Source organism: Chiloscyllium plagiosum, unplaced genomic scaffold (genome assembly GCF_037043375.1).
Source record: "Chiloscyllium plagiosum isolate Xiang-an unplaced genomic scaffold, Cpla_swu_hap1 HiC_scaffold_35, whole genome shotgun sequence".
Taxonomy (NCBI): domain Eukaryota; kingdom Metazoa; phylum Chordata; class Chondrichthyes; order Orectolobiformes; family Hemiscylliidae; genus Chiloscyllium; species Chiloscyllium plagiosum.
The window spans coordinates 30,020,566-30,043,433 of NW_028270173.1; the positions used below are offsets into that span (position 1 = coordinate 30,020,566).

Consider the following 22,868-nt stretch of genomic DNA (forward strand, 5'->3'; position numbering starts at 1 on the left):
CTGTGCTTTTCCAACACCACTCTAATCTTGACCCATATCCCTCTAAACTCCTTCTATTCATATACCCATCCAGATGCCTTTTAAATATTGTAATTGCACCAGCCTTCACCACTTCCCCTGGCAGCTCAATCCATACACTCAATACCCTCTTTTTGAAAAGGTTGCCCTGTAGGTCACTTTATGTCTTTCCCCTCCCACTTTCAACATATGCCCTATAGTTTTGGACTCTTTCTCCCCCCCCCCCCCCCCAGGGAGAAGACCTTGACTATTTACTCTTTCCATGCCCTTCATGATATCATAAACCTCTATAAGGTCACCTCTCAGACTCTGATGCTCCAGGGAAAATAACCCCAAATTATTCTCCCTATAGTTAAAACCCTCCAACGCTGGCTTGTAAATCTTAGAATTCTGAGTCCTTTCAAGGAACTATAAACTTGCATGCCAATGTCTTTTCATCCGGCAACACTCCCCAGAATCTTATCATTAAGTGCATATGTCCTGCTCTAATTTGGCTTTCCAAAATTGATGTACTTTCTCAGAGGGACCAAAGGACCTTTTTCTGTGCTATAGATTTCTGTGACACTATAACAGTAGGGAAAGCTTTTCTTGCTCTTTGAATGTTACAACATGGACCTGAGAGAGTACAAGAGCCAAATCTGAGAGATGGCAGTTCTAAGGGTGTTGTATTTCTAGTACTATATGAACGTACCAGTTACGTGCTTGAATTTATATGGGATTTAAACCCTTTGTTGACTGGCTGAGTGCGCTACTGATAAGTGAAAGCTCCATGTAATAACTTACTGATGTTGTCTATCGAAGATATAGAACATAGAACAGTACGGCACGGCCCATGATGTTCTGCCAAGCATTTATCTTAATTTAAGATCAACCTAACCTCTCAATTCACTGCTGTCCATGTGCTTGTCTAGTAGTCGCTTAAATGTGGCAAAAGTGAGTACTGCAGTTGCTGGAAATCAGTCTAGATTAGACTGGTGCTGGAAAAGCACAGCAGGTCAGGCAGCATCCGAGCAGCAGGAAAATCAACGTTTTGGGCAAAAGCCCTTAATCAGGAATGAAGGCAGAGAGCTTTTGCCCAAAATGTCGATTTTCCTGTTCCTCGGATACTGCCTGACCTGCTGTGCTTTTACAGCACCACTCTAATCTAGTCGCTTAAATGTCCCTAGTGTCTTTGCATCTGTGGTGTAAAATTCCAAGCAGTGGAATGTGGTGAAACGGTTAAAAATTATGTCCCAATACATGTGTGAATCTAACCGGAATGGAGGTGTTGCTTAGTCCCGTGTGAATCTTCTTATCTGTATGTAACCAGAATGGAATGTGTTTTTTAGCCTTGCTCTGCTGTTCACATGAATGTTTATATCTGGAAAAGAGTATATCAGCTGGAAAAGTCTCCAGTTCGGTGAGTCTGCTCCGGGGTTACGTTTAACCGCCGAGCGTGGGTTGTTGGCAACCGCTCTACGAGAACTGACGGCTCCCAGTTTTGGTAACATGTAGAGTGAGTATAAGCCAGACCCGTTGTGGCGACGCTGCGGGGAATAAAATGCCCATATTCTAGCAGACTCGCCTCTTGGTCGTTTGTTCTGTGTCAGACTACTCTCCTACGAACCTGACCTTGAGAATTTTTTAAAACAGCATCTACTACCACTGCTGGCAGTGCATTCCACACACCCACTACTCTCTGCATAAAAAAACCTATCTCTGACATCTCTTTACTTTCCTCCAATCACCTTAAAATTATGACCCCTCGTGACAGCCATTTCTGCCTTGGGGAAAAGTCTCTGGCTACCTACTCCATCTATGCCTCTCCTTACTTCATACACCTCTATCAAGTCACCTCCCTTTCTTCCTTCTCTCCGGTGTGAAAACCTTCGCTCACTCAACCTCTCTATAAGACAAGCCCTCCAATCCAGGCAGCATCCAGCTAAATCTCCTCTGCACCCTCTCTAAAGCATTGACATCCTTCCTATAAGGAAGTGACCAGAACTGGACACAATATTCCAAGTGTGGTCTAACCAAGGTTTAATACACCTGTAGCAAAACCTTGTGGCTATTAAACTTAATCCTCTGTTAATGAAAGCCAAAACACCGTACGCCTTCTTAACAACCCTATCAACTTGGTGGCAACTTTGAGGAATCTATGTAAGTGGACTCTGAGGCCCTACTGTTCCTCCACACTACCAAGAATCCAGCCTTTAACCCTGCCTGTATTCAGCATTCACATTTGACCTTCCAAAATGAATCAACTTTGAGTTTAGAACGTAGAACAATACAGCATAAGACAGTCCCTTTGACCCTCTGTTGTGCCAACCTGTGAATTATTCTCAGCTCATCCCCCTACACTATCCCATCTTCATCCATGTGTTTGTCCAAGGATTGTTTAAATCTCCCTAGTTGAACTTTATCCAAGTTGAACTCCATCTGCCACTTCTCAGCCAGCTCTACATCCTTTCAATGTCTTGTTGAATCCTATCTACAACACCACTGACCTTTGTGTCATCGGCAAACTTACTAACCCATCATTCCGCTTCTTCCAAGTCACTTATAAAAAGTTCGAAAAGCAGAGGACCAAGAACAGGTTCCCAATGGGACACCATTGGTCACCAACCTCCAGGCAGAGTACTTTTCAATGACTACCATTCACTCTCTTCTTTTGGCCACCCAATTCTGAATCCAGACAGCTAAATTTCCCTGTATCCTATACCTCCTAACTTTCTGAATGAGCTTACTGTGGAGAACCTTATCCAATGCCTTCCTGAAATCCATATACATCACATCCGCTGCTCGATCTTGGTCAACATGTCTCATCACATCCTCAAAGAACTCAATAACGCTTGTGAGGCATGACCTGCCCCACACAAAGCCATGCTGACTATCTTTAATCAAACTATGTTTTTCCAGATAGCAATAAATCCTCTCAGAATCCTTTCTAGTACCTTGCTTACCACAGACGTAAGATTGACTGGTCTGTAATTCCCAGGGATTTCCCTATTCCCTTTCTTGAACAGAGTAACAACATTTGCCTCCCTCCAATCGTCTGGTACTACTCCCATGGATAGTGACCCAGCAATCTCATTCCTCGCTTCCTATGGTAACCTTGGATATACCTAGCCCTGGGGACTTAGCTATCTTGATGCTTCCCAGAATTTCCAGCACACCCACTTGTTTAATATCAATCTGTTCAAGCCTATTAACTTGGTCCACAGTGTTCTCATTATCAACAAGGTCCCTCTTTCTCGTGATTTCTTTCTATCATCCAGACAAATTGATTGTGGGCACATTTCAGAACATGGCTTCTTTCAGAATTTGTATTATCACAAATTGCTGAGTATGAGTTCATGGTGTTGGGAGAGGACCACAGAAACAGCAGAAAACTATTCAACCCCTCAAACCTGTTCCGCTGTTTAGTGAGATTGTGATTGAAGTTTATTATTATTGGAGAGAAAAAGCAGGAGATTGACGTGAGGTGATGATGCTTGTTTGAAGAGTCAGTGCAGACTGTAAGCCAGTCGGCCAAATGGCCAGTTCCTGTACTGTAACTGTTGTGTATCCAAACTGTACCTGTTCACTTTGGTTTTAGGTCCCCTCATCCCTTTGGATTTACAAAATGATGTATTGAAGCTAGATTTAGAATTATTACTCGAGTTGGCATCTACTCCTTGATGTGGATGAGAGTTCCTGAATAACCTGGCTCTGATAAAGATTATGCTGTCGTATCCTAAACTCTGCAGCAGCCAGACAGTGAAAAAAGCATCTACCCTTAAAGTTCACTCGAATCACCTCTGAAAAGTTGTATTTTGCTCAAGTCTGATTTATGCAATCTCATAATTGCGTGGCTACTCGTTAACTTTTGGAGCTCTGTTAAAATTCCAGTGAGTCAAAGATTTGTGTATCCATTATGCTGTGCCCAGAACTGTGCATAGTATCCCAGATAGTTGTCAAATCCAGCGTTGTATAGCTGTTACAAAAGTTTCTGAGTTTGTATTCCAGCTCTTTAGGAAGAAATTTTTTTCCATTTCATCTTTTTTTTTCCCTCTGACTACTACATTTTACTGGTCCCATAGATTACTAAATTGGGGCAGACGTCACACGACACCAGCTTATAGTCCAGCAGGTTTATTTGAAGTCACAAGCTTTCAGAGCACCTTTGTGAGGTGAGGCACTTCACCTGACAAAGAGGCACTGGTAAAAGCTTGTGATTTCAAATAAACCTGTTGGACTATGACCTGTAGGTGTGTGATTTCAGACTTTATCCACCCTTGTCCAACACCGGCACCTCCACATGATTACTAAATCTGAGGGAGCAGGGGCTATGGGAAAGAGTAGCCATAGAATCCAGGGCTGGAGGAAGTGGGTGATTGGAACATGAATCTGGCAAGGATGTCAGAGTCTGCGTGTAAAGGGAGTCAGCAGATCACAGGAGGGGTGTTGAGAAGGTAGTTGGTTGGTTGTAGAGTTATTGTTTTAAATCTGTCTAGCTTTTTTTCTAGTAATAATTGAGGTAGGTAAGTTGAAATCATTGGAGAGTCACTGGCAAAGTCCGCATTGTTGCCCATCTGTTTTAAATGGATGATCTCTTGTATTGAAGCACTGGTCTCTCTGTCCAGATGCTTCCACAAGAGGAAATAGCTGTTGCATGTACACCTTGCTAAGACTTTCAGGACCCTGTCATATTTAATCTCTTAATTTTCTGAAGTCCAGTGAATACAAGTGGAGCCTTATCCAGCTTTTCCTCATTATCTATTCCAGAGTAGTTCCATATGCAAAATGGCTGGATTTTGAAATTGCTAACTCTGTCTCTGTGTGCACAAATATGAGAGAAGATTAACTTGGTTCGTTGAGCATAGGTCAACAAATCACAGTGCAACTGAATGAGGAGATTCCCTGGACTTTCACCCCACCAGTTACACAATCATCTGGGGAATTTTTAGGCAATTTGAGGGATGAGGAAACTATGGGGAAATTTCTAAACTAATTAAAACAGGTTCAGCAAATCACAATGACAATAAGGGAGATTCCCAACTTCTCTTTTTATTTCTCCTGACAACTAGAAACAAATAACACACTGACTTCTCTGTTTCAGCAAGTTGTTGCTAGCTGGTAATTCATTACTGGTATTATTGATGCAGAGAACAGCCAGGGCAATGTGCTGATGTCTCTCTCTGTCAAGATCCCTACACTTTTTAAGTTAAATACTCTGCCCAAAAACACGCACGCTCGCTCTCTCGCTCTCTCTCTAGCGCCTTCCAACATATTCAGTGTTTCAGTGAAATTGTCCTGAAGTACACCCATCTCTCTCCTGCCAGACCTATCTATTATAATACATAAAGGCTGCTAAACTGTGTGGGATTATTCTAGTGACCTTCCTTTGTATCACGAGGGTCAAAAACTGGACAATCCGGTCCAGATATGGCATTTGGAAGATACCATGTTTTTTTTTAAATTTTGGACTATAAAACTGAATGGAAGGTGGCATTGCTATATAGTAAAATACCAGGAGAGTTTTGCAACTTGGGAAAAATCAAGTGATGCACATTTTCTAGCTGTGCGATTATTTGGTCAGAGTAGTTCTTGAGTTGAGAAAACAGCCTGACAACCTCCCTTCATTTGGTCCAGCTGTAGTTTGTTACAGATCTGCAAATGTAGAATAGCAAAGACATCTGGAATAAGCAAACAGAAAGCATCTCGATCTCTTCGTTATGTGTATTTAGGTGTTTAGTAGTAGTAGTTAAGCAATTATTTATTCTTCTCTGCCATTTGTTAAAGTTAACTCCACCTACTGTAAATAAAATTTATTTTCTGTAATGACAAAAGCTGATGTGAATTGTTAACGTTTAGAATAGTAGTCAGGTGAATTGATTGTCTTGGTGGTTTAACTGGGTAATACATTTTGTGGTTACTTATCGCATGTGTCATTCATGGCACAAGTGTCAGGCAATGACCATCTCCAACAGGAGAGAATGTTACTTTCTGACATTGACATTCACTGCTATTACTAGCACTAAACCCCCTCTTCTCTCTCTGTTGGTCCCTCCACCACATACATTTCCCAGCACTGTCAATGTTTTGGGGATTACCATAGAAACTAAACTGGGTAGCATGTCAACAGTGTAACTACAAGAGGAACTCAGAGGCTGGCAATCCTGCAATGAGAAACTCACCGCCTGACCACCATCTATAAAGCTCAAGTCAGGACTGTATTAGAATACACTAGGCTGGATGAATGCAGCTCCAACAAACTCAAGAAACCTGACACTATCCAAGCCAAAGCACCCACTTGATCAACCCATTTACCACCTCAAATGTTCACTCCTTTCACTTCCCATCATCTACGAAATGCAGTAAAGCAACTCTTTTCGACAGCATCTTCCAAACTGACTCAGTAACTAGAAAGACGGGCAGCAGATATTTGGGAACATCATCACCTGCAAGTTCCTTTCCAGGTTACAGTACATTCCTTGGAACTATAATCGCATTTCCTTCATGGTGACTGAATCAAAACCCTAGAATTCCCTTGCTAATAGCATTGTGAGCGTACCTACACATGGGCAGCAGCGGTTTGTGAAGATACACCTCCATCAAGAGAAAATAGGGATGAGCAATCAACACTACTACTCAGAAATGAATATTTTAAACGGGGTCACATACTCCTGCAGGTCTTGTGTAATCTCAAATTTGTATACATCACCAACAGTATGTTCATCTCTCTACTCAGTGTAGATTGTGAAGAGCCTGAGGAGTCCTTTTTCTGAATTGTGTGAGCCACCACTAAAAACTGGTTTCCACATGTTCAATGACAAGCCTCAGTCAGTTGGGATGCAACTGATTACCCTCTTAATGCAGGATCTGGCCTCCTGTCCCAGAGCTCAGCTCTCTTTATAAAATGGCTCATGTACAAGAAGAGGGGGATGGGAACCTTAATTGTAGCTGCACTGTCCAGGAGGTTGAGATTAGTGAGGTCAGAAATGAGGTTTCAAGGTTGCAAGAGTTCACCGGCAATCAAGAAGGTGATATGAAGTGTGTTGAATTCAATGTCAGGAGCATCCTGAATAAGGTGGGTAAACTGGGACTTCGATATAGTGGTCATTTTGGAGACATGGATAAAGCAGGTACAGGAATGGTTGTTGTGGGTTCCGGTATTTAGCTGATTCAGTAAGAACAGAGAAGATGGTAATAGAGGGGAACGCGTGGCATTGTTTGTTCAGGACAATATTATGGTAGCAGAAAGGATGATTGAGGACTCGTCTACTGAGGTAGTATGGGCTGAGGTTAGAAACAGGAAAGGAAAGGTCACCCTGTTGGGACTTTTCTATAGGTCTCCAAAGCGTTCCAGAGATGTAGAGGAAAGGATAGTAAAGATAATTCTGGATAGGAGCAAGAGTAACAGGGTTGTTGTTATGGGGGACTTTAACTTTCCAAATATTGACAAGTATACTATAGTTCGAGTATTTTAGATGTTTTTGTTCAATGTGTGCAGGATGATTTCCTGACACAGTATGTAGACAAGCCAACAAGGGATAAGGCCACATTGGATTTGGTACTGGGTAATGAACCTGGCCAGGTGTTAGAATTGGAGGTAGGTGAGCACTTTGGTGATAGTGACCACAATTTGGTTATGTTTACTTTATCGATGGAAAGGGGTAAGTATATAAAGCAGGGCAAGAGTTATTGCTGGGGAAAAGGCAATTATGATGCGATTAGGATGGGGAAGGAAACTGCAGGGAATGGGTACAGTTGAAATGTGGAGCTTATTCAAAGAACAGCTACTGCGAGTCCTTGATAAGTATGTACCTGTCAGGCAGGGAGGAAGCGGTCGAGCAAGCGATCCGTGGTTTACTAAAAAAAAGTTGAATCTCTTGTCAAGAGGAAGAAGGTGGTTTATGTTAGGAAGATATGTGAGGGTTCAGTTAGGGTGTTTGAGAGTTACAAGTTAGCCAGGAAAGTCCTAAAGAGAGAACTAAGAAGAGCCAGGAGGGGATATGAGAAGTCATTGGCAAATATGATCAAGGAAACCCTAAAGGATGCTATAGGAATATCATGAATAAAAGAATGACTAGAGAAAGATTAGGGCCAATCAAGGATAGTAGTCGGAAGTTGTGCGTGGAGTCCAAGGAGATAGGGGATGTGCTAAATGAATATTTTTTGTCAGTATTCACACTGGAAATGTGATAATGTTGTCGAGGAGAATACTGCGATACAGGCTGCGAGACTAGATGGGATTAAGGTTCACAAGAAGGAGGTGTTAGCAATTCTGGAAAGTATGAAAATAGATAAGTCCCCTGGGCCAGATGGGATTTATCCTAGGATTCTCTGGGAAGCCAGGGATGAGATTGCAGAGCCTTTGGCTTTGATCTTCATGTAGTCATTGTCTACAGGAATAGTGCCAGAAGACTGGAGGATAGCAAATGTCCCCTTGTTCAAGAAGGGGAGTAGACACAATCCTGGTATTTATAAAACAGTGAGCCTTACTTTGGTTGTTGGTAAAGGTTATAAGAGATAGGCTTTATAATCCTCTAGAGAGGAATAAGTTGATTAGGGATAGTCAACATGGTTTCGTAAAAGATAGGTCATTCCTCACTAACCTTTATTGAGTTCTTTGAGAAGGTGACCAAATAGGTGGATGAGGATAAAGCGGTTGATGTGGTGAGTATATGGATTTCAGTAAGGCATTTGATAAGGTTCCCCATGGTAGGCTATTGCATGGGATTGAGGGTGATTTAGCGGTTTGGATCAGAAGTTGGCTAGCTGAAACAAGACAGAGGGTGGTGGTTGATAGGAAATGTTGATCCTGGAGTTTAGTTACTAGTGGTGTACTGCAAAGATCTGTTTTGGTGCCAGTGCTGTTTGTCATTTTTATAAATGACATGGATGAGGGCACAGAAGGATGGGTTAGTAAATTTGTGGATGACACTAAGGTTGGTGGAATTGTGGATAGTGCTGAAGGATGTTGTAGGTTACAGAGAGACATAGATAAGCTGCAGACCTGGGCTGAGAGGTGGCAAATGATACATAGATCCTTTAAAGCTACATAGTGGGCGGCACGGTGGCACAGTGGTTAGCACTGCTGCCTCACAGCGCCATGAGACCCGGGTTCAATTCCCGACTCAGGCGACTGACTGTGTGGAGTTTGCACATTCTCCCCGTGTCTGCGTGGGTTTCCTCCGGGTGCTCCGGTTTCCTCCCACAGTCCAAAGATGTGCAGGTCAGGTGAATTGGCCATGCTAAATTGCCAGTAGTGTTAGGTAAGGGGTAAATGTCGGGGTATGGGTGGGTTTCGCTTCGGCGGGTCAGTGTGGACTTGTTGGGCCGAAGGGCCTGTTTCCACACTGTAAGTAATCTAATCTGTAAGTAATCTAATCTAAAAAAAAGTTGCCACTCAGGTTGATGGGGGTGGGGGTGTGGTTAAAAAGGCAAACGGTGTTTTAGCTTTTATTGGTAGAGGGATTGAGTTTCAGAGCCACAAGATCATGCTGCAGCTGTACAAAACTCTGGTGCTCAAAGTTTGTGAGAAGATTTGTAGCTCGGGTGCTCGTTGCTGTGGTTCTGTTCGCCGAGCTGGAAGTTTTTGTTGCAAACGTTTCGTCCCCTGTCTAGGTGACATCTTCAGTGCTTGGGAGCCTCCTGTGGTGTTTCCTCCGGCATTTATAGTGGCCTGTCCCTTCCGCTTCCGCCTCCGCCTCTTGTGCGGCTGCACTTGGAGTATTGCGCATAGTTTTGGTCACATTATAGGAAGGCTGTGGGAGCTTAGGAAAGGGTTCAGAGGAGATTTACTAAGATGTTGCCTGGTACGAGGGACTTGAGGTTGTTTTTTGTAAGAGAGAAGAAGGTTGAGGTGACTTAATTGAGACATAGAAGATAATCAGAGGGTTAGATAGGGTGAGAGCCTTTTTCCTTTGATGATGACTAGAATGAGGGGACATAGCTTTAAATGGAGGGGTGATAAATATAGGACAGATGTCGGAGGTAGTTTCTTTACTCAGAGTAGTAGGGGCATGGAATGCACTGCCTGCAACAGTAGTAGACTTGCCAACTTTAATGGCATTTAAATGGTCATTGGATAGACATATGGATGATAATGGAATAGTGTAGGATAGATAGGCTTCAGATTGGTTCCACAGGTCAGTGCAACATCGAGGGCCAAAGGACATTACAGCACGTACAGGCCTTATGTTCTAACTTGGAGCTACTTTCTATCCACCAATCATTATATCAACAGTTTGGAGAGACAATTTTTCTTTTTGAACAGAAATTTTGATTTATTGTTATCACATGTACCTATGCATGGCGACAAGTTTTGTTTTGCCTCCAGTATAGGTCGATCATACCATATAAAGTGCAACAGGGTAATAAAACAGAGCAAAGAATACAATGTTACAGCTGCAGATAAGGTGCACAAAGAGTGAGATCAACATTAAATAAAAAATTTGAATGGTCAATTCAGAAGTCTTAATAACAGTGGGGAAGAAGTTGTCCTTGAATCTATTCGTTGTGTGTATACAAACCCTTTATCTCCTCCTGATGGAAGACAGTGGAAGATAGTATAACTGGGGTGGTAGGGGTCTTTGATGTTGGCTGCTTTCCCGAGTCAGTAGATGGAAGGCTGGTTTGCATGATGGAGTCGGCTGTGTTCATGACTCTGTAGTTTCTGGTGGTCTTGGGAAGAGCAGCCGTGATAGCAAGTTGTGATGCATCTAAGTAGAATGCTTTCTATGGTGCATCAGTAAAAATTGCTAAGAGTCTTCATGGACATGCTGAATTTCCTTAGTCTCCTGAGGAAGTAGATATGTTATTGACATGGGTAGACAAGGACAGATTGTGAATTAAATGAGATTGTGAACTAAAGTGCTTTCAGGAATTTCTAAGATATCTGGTACTAGTAAAATACACGTCGCTTCAAAAATAAAAAAAAATGCAAGGTGGTAGGCTGAGAAGTGTCTCTGAATGTGGGGGCTAAGTAGCCCTTCACCAGAACCTTGAGGTTATCGTCAAGCAACTTGTGTTGAAATCCTCACTATTTGTTCATTATTTTATGTTTAATCATTTTTAGTTTGAATCTGTGAACTGAGAGCAGAAGGTGGTCTTCGGATTGAACTGCAGCTTGTTTCCTTGTAGAAATGGAAAGTAAACAAACTGGGTTTGAGGCCAGAGTCGAAGAGTGTGGTGTTGGAAAAACACAACCAGTCAGGCAGCGTTGAATAGAGTGGTCTAGGCCAGGCTTGCAAGTTAGTTGTAGGTTGGTCCTTGTTAAAAAGGTGCTATAGATGCTTGGACTCTGGAGAGGCCTTGTCATAGAGTCTCATAGCATGGAAACAGACCCTTCAGTCCAATTAGTCTATGCTGAACATGTTCCCAAACTAAACTAGTTGCACCTGCCTGTGTTTGGCCCATATTCCTTCAAACCTTTCCTATTCATGTCCTTACAGATATTACAGGTCAACTGGGACCTAGAGGGGGGACATCAGTCTGGCATGGAGAGTTTTAAACTTTGTATTGGTTTTGGATCGGACAGATTGTGCCTGTGAAAGCTACAGGACAAAGGTTTGATTATTCCCTGGTGTCTCCCCTGCACCCCCCCCCAAGCCATTATCAATTTATTAAAAGTTCAGAGAGTAAAATTTATAAGAATTAAGTGGCTATTCCTTGGAAGATATTTGCATGCATCAATGTAGTCAGAAACCAAGCAAGCTACATGTGCTGGTAATATTAGAGATCAGAGAGATTGTTTACTGGCCAGTTACTTTTTCCTTATGATTCATCCCGAAATTCTTTGGTGAGCGAGGGTTAGAATTAAATAAATTTAAGTTTAAATCATTGACATTAATTAGATTAGTTTATTGCTTAACTTTTTTTCTCTGCTAAAACTGCTATATTATTAATAAATTGTGAAATCTTTTGTTTAACTTAAACTAGTGTCTAGTATCGGATATTCACCAAATCTGTTTAGGAACCATTGGGGTCAGTTTTGAAGGTCATTGAGTATTTTAATTTTAATGTATTGTAAATACATGGATAGAGTCATAGAGGTGAACAGCATGGAAACAGACCCTTTGGTCCAATTAGTCCATGACAACCCCATATCCTAACTTAATCTAGTCCAGTATGCCAGCATTTGGCCCATATCCTTCTAAAACCTTTCCTATTCATATACCCAACCAGATGCATTTTAAATGTTGCAATTGTACTAGCCTCCACCACTTCCTGCGGCAGCTCATTCCATACATACACCACCCTTTGTGTGGAAAAAGTTGCCCCTTAAGTCCCTTGTAAATCTTTCCCCTCTTAATGTAAACCTATTCTGTCAAATTCTGGACTCCACCCACTCCAGGGAAAAGGCTTTGTCTATTTACCCTATCCATGCCCCTCATGATTTTATAAACCTCTATAAGGTCACCCCTCAGCCTCCAATGCTTCAGGGAAAACTGCCTCAGTCTATTCAACTTCTCCCTGTAGCTCAAATCCTCCAACCCTGGCAACATCCTTGTCAATCTTTTCTGAACCCTTTCAAGTTTCACAACATCCTTCCTATAGCAGGGAGACCAGAACTGCATGCAATATTCCAAAAGTATCATAGAACATAGAACAGTACAGCACAGAACAGGCCCTTCAGCCCACAATGTTGTGCCGACTATTGATCCTCATGTAAGGTAAACCTAATGTACGAACCCTCACATTTCTGTGATCATATGCATGTCCAGAAATCTCTTAAATATCCCCAATGACCTCACTTCCACAACTGCTGCTGGCAACGCATTCCATGCTCTCACAACTCTCTGCGTAAAGAACCCGCCTCTGACATCCCCACTATACTTTCCGCCAAACAGCTTAAAACTATGACCACTCGTGTTAACAATGTCTGCCCTGGGAAAAAGTCTCTGGCTATCAACTCTATCTATGCCTCTCATTATCTTGTACACCTCAATTAGGTCCCCTCTCTTCCTTTTTTCCAATGAAAAAAATCCGAGCTCAGTCAACCTCTCTTCGTAAGATAAGCCCTCCATTCCAGGCAGCATCCTGGTAAACCTCCTCTGAACCTTCTCCAAAGCATCCACATCTTTCCTATAATAGGGCGACCAGAACTGGACATAGTATTCCAAGTGGGGTCTAGCCAAAGATTTATAGAGCTGCAACAAGATCTCACGGCTCTTAAACTCAATCCCCCTGTTAATGAAAGCCAAAACACCATATGCTTTCTTAACAACCCTGTCCACTTGGGTGGCAATTTTAAGGGATCTATGTACCTGCACACCAAGATCCCTCTGTTCCTCCACACTGCCAAGAATCCTGTCTTTAATCCTGTACTCAACTTTCAAGTTCGACCTTCCAAAATGCATCACTTTGCAGTTATCCAGGTTGAACTCCATCTGCCACCTCTAAGCCCATCTCTGCATCCTGTCACTGTCACGCTGCAGCCTACAACAGTCCTCTATACTGTCAACGACACCACCAACATTTGTGTCGTCTGCAAACTTGCTAACCCATCCTTCAATCTCCTCATCCAAGTCATTAATAAAAATTACAAACAGTAGAGGCCCAAGAACAGAGTCCTGTGGAACACCACTCACCACTGACTTCAAGGCAGAATACTTTCCTTCCACTACCACTCGCAGTCTTCTGTTGATCAGCCAATTCTGTATCCGGACAGTTAAATTTCCCTGTATCCTATTCCTCCTGACCTTCTGAACGAGTCTACCATGGGGAGCCTTATCAAATGCTTGCTGAAGTCCATATACACCACATCCACCACTCGACCCTCAACAACTTGTCTAGTAACATCCTCAAAGAACTCAGTAAGATTTGTGAGGTAAAATTTGCCCCTCACAAAGCCGTGCTGACTGCATTTAATCAAGCCATGCTCTTCCAGATGGTCATAAATCCTATCCCTCAGAATCCTTTCTAACACCTTGCAGACGACATACGTGAGACTGACTAGTCAGTACTGCCGGGGATTTCACTATTTCTTTTCTTGAAGAGAGGAATTACATTTGCCTCCCTCCAGTCCTCAGGTACGACTCTGGTGGAGAGTGAGGATGCAAAGATCTTCGCAAGCGGCGAAACAATCACATTTCTCGCTTCCCAAAGCAGCCGAGGACAAATCTGGTCTGGCCCTGGTGACTTGTCAATCTTAATGTTTGTCAAAATTTTCAGCTCATCAGCTTCCTCAGTCTCTATCTGTTCCAGCATGCTTACCTTCTCCTCAATGGTTTCATTCATTACAAGGTCCTTTTCTTTAGTAAAGACAGAAGCAAAAACCTCATTTTGGGCTTCCCCTACCTCCTCAGACTCTATACACAAGTTCCCTATGCTATCCCTGATCAGCCCAACTCTTTCTTTGATCATTCTCTTATTCCTCACATACGTGTAAAATGCCTTTGGATTCTCCCTAATCCTTCCTGCCAAGCCTTTTTGATGCCCCCTCCTGGCTCTCCTCAGAACATTTTGAGCTCCTTCCTCGCCTGCCTGTAATCCTCTAGAGCTGAGCAAGACCCTTGCTTCCTCCACCTTACGTAAGCTGCCTTCTTTCTTTTGACGAGAAGCTCCTCCGCTCTCATCATCCAAGGTCCCTTTATCTTACCCCTTCTTGCCTGTCTCAGAGGAACACATTTATGCATCACTCGCAACAACTGTTCCTTAAACAGTCTCCGCATGTCTATAGTGCCCTTTCCATGGGACAATTGCTCCCAGTCCACGCTTCCCAACTCATGTCTGATAGCATCATAGTTTCCTTTTCCCAATTAAATATCCTCCCATTGTGCCTGCTTCTCTCCTTCTCCATAGCTATGTAGAATGTGAGGCAGTTGTGGTCACTATCACTAAAATGCTCTCCCACCGCAAGATCTGACACCTGCCCCGGCTCATTACTGAGCACTCAATTCAAAATGTCCTCTCCCTCGTCGGCCTGTCAACATACTGAGTTAGGAAACCCTCCTGAACACACCTTACAAAAACAGCTCCTTCCAAACCATCTGCTCAAAGGAGGTTCCAATCAATATTGGGAAAGTTAAAGTCACTCATTACAACATCCCTACTACATTCACACTTTTCCAAAATCTACCGACCTATGCTTTCTTCAATCTCCCTGCTGCTATTGGGGGGCCTGTAGTAAACCCCTAATGAGGTGACTGCTCCCTTACTGTTCCTAATTTCCACCCATACTGACTCAGTAGGCAGACCCTCCTCGCCAATGGTAACTTCTGTAGCTGTGATACCCTCACTGATTAGCAGTGCTACACCCCCTCGTCTTTTTTTTCCCCCTCCCTATTCTTTTTAAATATTCTAAACCCTGGAACATCCAGCAACCATTCGTGCCCCTGAGAAACCCACGTCTCTGTTATGGCCACAATATCATAGCACCAGGTACTGATCCATGCTCTAAGCTCATCACTTTTATTCCTGATACTCCTTGCAATAAAGCAAACACACTTTAACCGATCCCTTGGTTGTTTCCCCAGGAAATTCCTTCCCAATATTCCTTTTACAATATTGTCCTGTAGAGAGGCTGGTTTGATTTTGCTGTCTATCTCTGTCGTAACAGTTGAGACTGACAGCAAAGGAAGAGTAAAGAAAATGAACTGTAAAAATGGATTGGCCAGAGGACAGGAGATGTGATAATTGTGAAAGATAAAAATCTAGTGTGCAGATACAGCCATGTTTGAATGCAAGGCAAAACCGTTGTTCATAAAGTTGCTCAAAGAATCTTTAAATTTAGATTCTGCCAGAAAATGCAGGAAATTCTGTCAGCTTGTCAGACAATGTCAATAGAGAAGTACAGAACTAACATCTCTGATTTTTAACTGTTGTCAGAACTGACACTGTATATATCAAAAATTATGAAGTCTGTCAGAGGTGGAGAAAGAATGGAGTACAGGATTGATTAAATAACGAAAGGGATGATATTGTAAAAGGGAGAGGTAAAGAGCAAAGTCTGGAATCAAAAGATGGTTCTGAAGGAGCTGCATATTGTAGGTACGGGACCTTTGCCAGCAACGGCTACGTGAGGAAGAATAAAGAGATGGATATGATCTAAAATAATTTGTAATAACTTTTGTTTGGAAGACTGTAAAGAATCATTATTGAAGATGATGTACTGTCTATTAAGCTTCTAATCAGCACCATTGAAACAATGCAAGAAGCTGTGAACAAAGAGGTGGGAGTGGTGGCAAGAATAGGATTTTGTGTGCAGTGACTTAGTTTCACCATTTTGTTCTTCCTCATCTGCAGAGTGCAATTCCACATCAGAGAGTGCTGCAACCAGTTCAACAGCCTTTCAGTACAGGATTGGACCAGACTACATTCGACCCCATCTCTCGCTATAAGGAGCGCCCGTGGGAATATCTGCAGAGTGAAGGTATTTGCTGCATATTAAATAACAAGTCATGCTCCATACTGGCTCCACCACTGTGAACAAACAAAAGCTGCTCAGTGATGTAGAATGATATGCAGCCATTTGTTCAGACTGTGGGTATCTCTTGCAAGCTTTCTCAGGCTGTGCTGATCACTCTAACCAGAATGACATATGATATTTAAGCACAATATGAAGGCTGTCTTAAATGTATGAGTGTGGGCAGAGAGCAGTTGCAAGTTTTGGAATTTGACAATGATGAAATTGTTACTCAGTTACTGAGAAAGCTGGATATTCCTCATCCTGCCTCTTAGTGAGGTGTCATTTACTCTAAGAAGCTAGGTTACCACTTTGACATTAACCATAGCCTTCTAAAATAAGTCAGAATGCAACCATTTTATATGTGGAAATGTGTTGCTGGAAAAGCGCAGCAGGTCAGGCAGCATCTAGGGAACAGGAGAATCGACGTTTCGGGCATTAGCCCTTCTTCAGGAATGAGGAAAGTTGGTCCAGCAGGCTAAGATAAAAGATAGGGAGGAGGGACTTGGGGGACTTGGGTGATAGGTGGAAAGAGGTCAAGGTGAGGGTGATAGGTCAGACTGGGGTGGGGGCGGAGAGGTCGGGAAGAAGATTGCAGGTTAGGAAGGCGGTGCTGAATTTGATGGATTTGACTGAGACAGGCTGGGGGGAGGGGAAATGAGGAAACTGGTGAAATCCGAGTTCATCCCTTGTGGTTGGAGGGTTCCTAGCCGGAAGATGAGGCGTTCTTCCTCCAACCGTCGTTTCACTGTGGTCTGACGATGGAGGAGTCCAAAGACCTGCATATCCTTGGTGGAGTGGGAGGGGGAATTGAAATGTTGAGCTACAGGGTGGTTGGGTTGGTTGGTCCGGGTGTCCCAGAGGTGTTCTCTGAAACGCTCCGCAAGTAGGCGGCCTGTCTCCCCAATATAGAGGAGGCCACATCGGGTGCAAAGGATGCAATAGATGATATGTGTGGAGGTACAGGTGAATTTGTGGCGGATATGGAAGTTTCCTTTGGGGCCTTGGAGGGAGGTGAGGGGGGAGGTGTGGGCGCAAGTCTTGCACCTCCTGCGGTTGCAGGGGAAGGTGCCGGGAGTGGAGGTTGGGTTGGTAGGGGGTGTGGATCTGACGAGGGAGCCACGGAGGGAGTGGTCTTTACGGAATGCTGATAGGGGAGGGGAGGGAAATATATCCTTGATGGTGTGGTCCGTTTGGAGGTGGCGGAAATGACGGCGGATGATGCGCTGTACATGGAGGTTAGTGGGGTGGTAGGTGAGGACCAGTGGGGTTCTGTTCTGGTGGCGGTTGGAGGGGCGGGGTTCAAGGGCGGAGGATCGGGAAGTGGAAGAGATGCGGTGGAGGGCATCGTTGACCACGTCGGGGGGGAAATTGCGGTCCTTGAAGAAGGAGGCCATCTGGGATGTGCGTTTTTGGAACTGGTCCTCCTGGGAGCAGATGCGGCGGAGTCGAAGGAATTGGGAGAATGGGATGGCGTTTTTACAGGGGGCAGGATGGGAGGAGGTGTAGTCCAGGTAGCTGTGGGAGTCGGTCGGTTTGTAGTAGATGTCCGTGTTGATATGGTCGCCTGAGATAGAAATAGAAAGGTTGAGGAAGGGGAGGCAGGAATCTGAGACTGTCCAGGTGAATTTGAGGTCGGGGTGGAAGGTGTTGGTGAAGTGGATGAACTGTTCAACCTCTTCGTGGGAGCACGAGGCGGCGCCGTCATTTCCGCCACCTCCAAACGGACCCCACCACCAAGCTACCTGGACTACACCTCCTCCCATCCTGCCCCCTGTAAAAACGCCCCCTGCTGCGCTTTTCCAGCAACACATTTCCATCTCTGATCTCCAGCATCTGCAGACCTCACTTTCTCCTCAACCATTTTATATGTGCTGACTGATCATTGGCTGAACATTTGAGCATTAATGAGATTCATTGGTTCTGGCCACTTAAACTTAATTCTTCTTCCTGTTAGTCTGGTGGGTCTCGATCAGGTATAATAGTGTTAAAAGTGAATGAGGGATTGGCTGAGGAAGGAAGTCAGACACTGTCCTTTCTTCCCCTCTGGGATTAAGTGGGACAGTGAGTCAGATTCAGTCATTCCCCCTTCTCCAGTACGAGATGGGGGTAATTGTTCAAATGGTTCATTCTTGCCTCATACAGTGCAGCATTCCTGCAGAGCCAAACTCCCACCCACGGATTTGGGAGGAGGTTGGTGTGGAGTGGAGAGGGCCAGTGGATGGGCTGGGGTTGTTACTTTGCATAACCCCCCCCTCCCCGAAACACCAACAGAGTTTCATAAAAAAGATGTTGCACAACAGAGGTCAGAGCTCAGATTTACTTCTCCATCAACCTTTATAAAACCCTGTAAGTGACCTGATTTATCTCATCATTAAGCTTTTACAGATCCAGAACTAATGGGGTGTCTCCAATCTTGCAGAATAGTCCTGGACTCTCTAAGGTGATGCTCCAGGACACAAGTTTCATTTATTTTTGCCCCTTTTGTTAGTTAGTGCAGGATCTATGTTAGGGTGGGGGAAGTTTGACTGACTGTTAATACTCATTCAATCCGGTGCCAGGGACCTCCACTCACTTTGATTGGCTGTGCTCTGAGGATCGATGTGTCAGGCAGTCGATGTCAGAGGCTTTTTAATGGCAAATCCAGAAATCAAAATTCTCTTACTGAAAGTTAGTGATTCAAGGATGCGGTCCCTCGGCATTAATTTTCCCTCCGTCTCTTTCTGTGTTACGTTGCAGAATACATTGAGCGTTATGGAAAACAGCCAGTCTGGGTTGACTATCGGAGGAACCACAAAGGTGGCATCCCACCTCAGAAGACCCGGAAAACCTGCATCGTATGTTCAGTGTGCTTCTCGTAACGCTGTTTAGCTTTAGGTTTAGTCAGTTTATTTTATTCTAACTATTGCACCTGTCTTGAGTGCTGTGAACAGTTTTGGTGCACCAGACCTTGGAAAGGATGTGCTACCCTTAGGGGTTGCAGCACAGGTTGAGCAAAATGATTCCTGTCTAATGAGTGCTAGCATTGAACCCCAGGATTGATTGTCCAGAAGTCTGCTGTCTAAATCCTTAGTTCTATTAAGGCCCATTCCACTCACCATCCTGTACTGGCTCCCCTTGAAATAATGTTCTGATTTTTAGGTTTGCCTTGTTTTCAGATTGATCCCTGACTTTGTCCCATCCAAACTGTAATCTCCTCCCACTCCACATCCCCTCTGAGAAACCATAGCTCTCCTGATACTGACCTTGAGCATCTCTGAATCTCATAGCTATCAAGGGGTGAGCCTTCAGCTACCTCAGCCTAAAGTTATGGAATACCTCTTCTTTTTGTTTTCTCCCTCCAAGATGCTGGTTAAGATTTACCTCCTTCACCAAGTCTTTGCCCACCTGCCGTTAATATCTCCTCATTGTGGGGCTTGGTGTCTTCTATATTGCTTTGTAGACAGTCCTGTGAAGCATCTTTTAGATGCTTTATTGTTTTATAAATATAAGTTGTTGTACTCTCTTGAATTTGGAAAATGGAGGAATGATTTGCTTGAGGTGTTTCAATTGAATTAAGGGATTAAATAGATTAAGTACAGAGAGGCTGATCTCAAGAGGCAGGATCTGGATCAGTGGTGCTGGAAGAGCACAGCAGTTCAGGCAGCATCGAGGAGCTTCAGCAAAATCGACGTTTCAAAGCCCTTCATCAGGAATAAAGGCAGAGAGCCCTGAAGCGTGGAGAGATAAGCTAGAGGAGGGTGGGGGTGGGGAGAAAGTAGCATAGAGGACAATGGGTGAGTGGGGGAGGAGATGAAGGTGATAGGTCAGGGAGGAGAGGGTGGAGTGGATAGGTGGAAAAGGAGATCGGCAGGTCGGACAAGTCAAGGGGACTGGAAGTTTGAAACTAGGATGAGGTGGGGGAAGGGGAAATGAGGAAGCTGTTGAAGTCCACATTGATGCCCTGGGGTTCAGGTCAAGAATGCAGGAGCATAACCTTAAAATTCAAACTGTGGTTCAGAAATGAAATTAGAACGCTCCTTTTGATGTAAAAGTGGAATGTAAGTTGGGAACCAATGGCATAAAAGGCAATGGAGTCAACTTAAGTATTTGAGACAGAGATTAGTATGTTTTTAAGAGTTTTGAAGTCTGTGGAGTCAAAGCTGATAAATGGAATTGTGGTACAGATTAGGCACGATATAACTAGAGGGAATGGGGGCCTGAAATAAAAACACAAAAAAAAAATTGTATGGCTGCTGTTTGGGTTGGAATGAAGATTGTAGACATGCAAATTTCTCCCATTTTGATTATTTATCTAGTTCCTCTTCTTTTGAAAAATATTGTTAATTTGGTGTCTGAAACATTTTACTGTAGTTTTAAAAAAAGCAGCAGCCTCCTCTGCCTCTCGCCTGTGGTTCTTTTTGTCTTCTTTTTAGCCATCCTTATTCACTGTCAGAGACAGCCATGATTTTGGGCATGTTCCTGTAAATTCCACTTTCATCTTCCTTGAGAAAACTCAGCTGCTGCTTCCCCTCACCCCCCCCCCCCCCAAACAATTTGTCCGCTATACTTGGTACTGTTTCAGTTTCTCCTCTGCATCCTATCAAAAGTGTGGTGTCCAGAAATGCTACACGATGAAAGGGTATTGTATGAAAGGATGAGTTATATTCTCCAAGCTTTGGTTATCTGTTATTTATTATTAAAACCAAGAATACCATGTGACGTTCTAACAGCCTTTTGCAACTTGGGATTAGATGGACAGGAGGTGGGAGGAAATATATATGAAGTGTAAATGACTGCTCATTCCCTATATCTGGAGTCAAAACAGAAAATGCTTAAAATATTAAACAGGTTAATTGTAGCCTGAAACATTAATTCTGTATCTCCAGAAGCTGTTGACCTGCTGAGTTCTTTCAGCACTCTCAGTTTTAGATTCACTTTTCCCTCATCGATAACGTTTTGTCTTCATGTCAGTGTAGGATGTTTCTGCGTTCTAGAGTCTGTGTAATTCTGTACCTCTTATCTTGCAACCTTTCTCTGAAAAGATTTATGCATGTAAATTGCCGGGTCTGTTTCACCTCTCCCCACTGCATTTTAAAATTGGACCATTTTAATTAAACTACTTTTCTTCTTCTGCAGAGAGGGGACAAGATCAGTGGTAATCCTTGCCCCATATGTCGAGATCCGAAGATTCAGGTTGACCACAGGGTGAGTGCTTATCAAGCCTTTCCTTATAATTCAAACTCTTCACTCCTGATATCATCACTGTAAATCTTTTCTGCACTCTTTCCAATTTAATAATATCTTTCCTATAGCAGGGCGATCAAAACCATACAAAGTACTGCAAAAGTGACCTTGCCGCTGTCTGTGTAGATGCAACATGACGTCCCAACTCCTATACTCAGTATTCAGATCAATGAAGGCAAGTGTGCCAAACTCCGCCTTAACCACCCTGTGTCTACCTGTGACTCCACTTTCCAGGAACTATGTACCGAAACCCCTTAGATCTCTCCTCCGGGCCTTACCATTATCTGTGGAAGACCTGCCGATGTTCATCTTATCAAAATGCATTTCCTTGCATTTATTGAAAAAGGGAATGTTTCTCTTTATCATCTGCTCAAGGCTGGGCAATAAATGCTGGCTTTGCCACTGTTGTTGACTCCTTGAGAACAATTCAAAAATATTTCACTCTCTGCATCATGTAAAATTCTCATCCAAGGATTCATGTCCTTCCAAGCCTCTCAGTTCCCTATATCTGCAATTACCTCCAACCTTCTGAGATCTCTCTTCCCTCAATGCTGATTTCTTAGGTACAGTTAACTCAGTTTTATTAGAGACTGTGCCTTCAATTGCATTGGTTTCACACTCCTGAATTCAGTCTCTGAACACTCGAAACCGTCTATGTTTTAACTCATTTCTTAAAACCTAACTCTTTGATTGAGGTTTTAGTCATCTGTCCTGATAATTTCCTTGTTATTGAACTTCTGAGAAATTTGCTGTTGTCACAGCTTCACTTTGAAAAGTATGCTGATGATCCACAGGAAATCCCAAAAATCTATAAACTTAATACTATTGCTATTTAGTACAATTCACACTTGATTTTGTCATTAACGAAAAATAATTTATTTTAAACACAATTAATTTCTGCAAGTTGCAAAGAAGGAAGATTTTCTAATCTGCAACCATGCAGCTTAGACTCCTCCAAATACAGCAAATATGCATGCATGCGCACACACATTCAAAACAAATGAGCTGACACTACAGGTGAAAAAGAATATCAAAGAGTGAATAAAATTCCAAAGATCAGAAATCCAGACCATTGTTATCTGCTAAAACTCAATCATTTTTGAGTTTTAGCAGATGACACGTGGTCTGTTTTCTGACTGGTTGTTCTTTAATTCAATGTTTTTTCGGCTGTACTGGTCTTGTCAAAATGCATTCTTGATTTTGTCATTTTCCCAGCATGGGAGAGATGGATTATTCCTGTTTGCAGGTT

At 43.2% G+C, this 22,868-nt stretch overlaps 1 protein-coding gene across 1 annotated transcript in view; it reads left to right on the forward strand.

Annotated features, from left to right (window-relative positions):
* Positions 1–22,868, forward strand: part of mrps18b (mitochondrial ribosomal protein S18B) — a 28,413-nt gene that overhangs the window by 1,165 nt on the left and 4,380 nt on the right. The window contains exons 2-4 of the mRNA XM_043678034.2: positions 16,234–16,360; positions 19,133–19,230; positions 21,512–21,580. Coding sequence (XP_043533969.1) covers positions 16,234–16,360; positions 19,133–19,230; positions 21,512–21,580 — 294 coding nt within the window. The remainder of the gene's footprint in view (positions 1–16,233; positions 16,361–19,132; positions 19,231–21,511; positions 21,581–22,868) is intronic.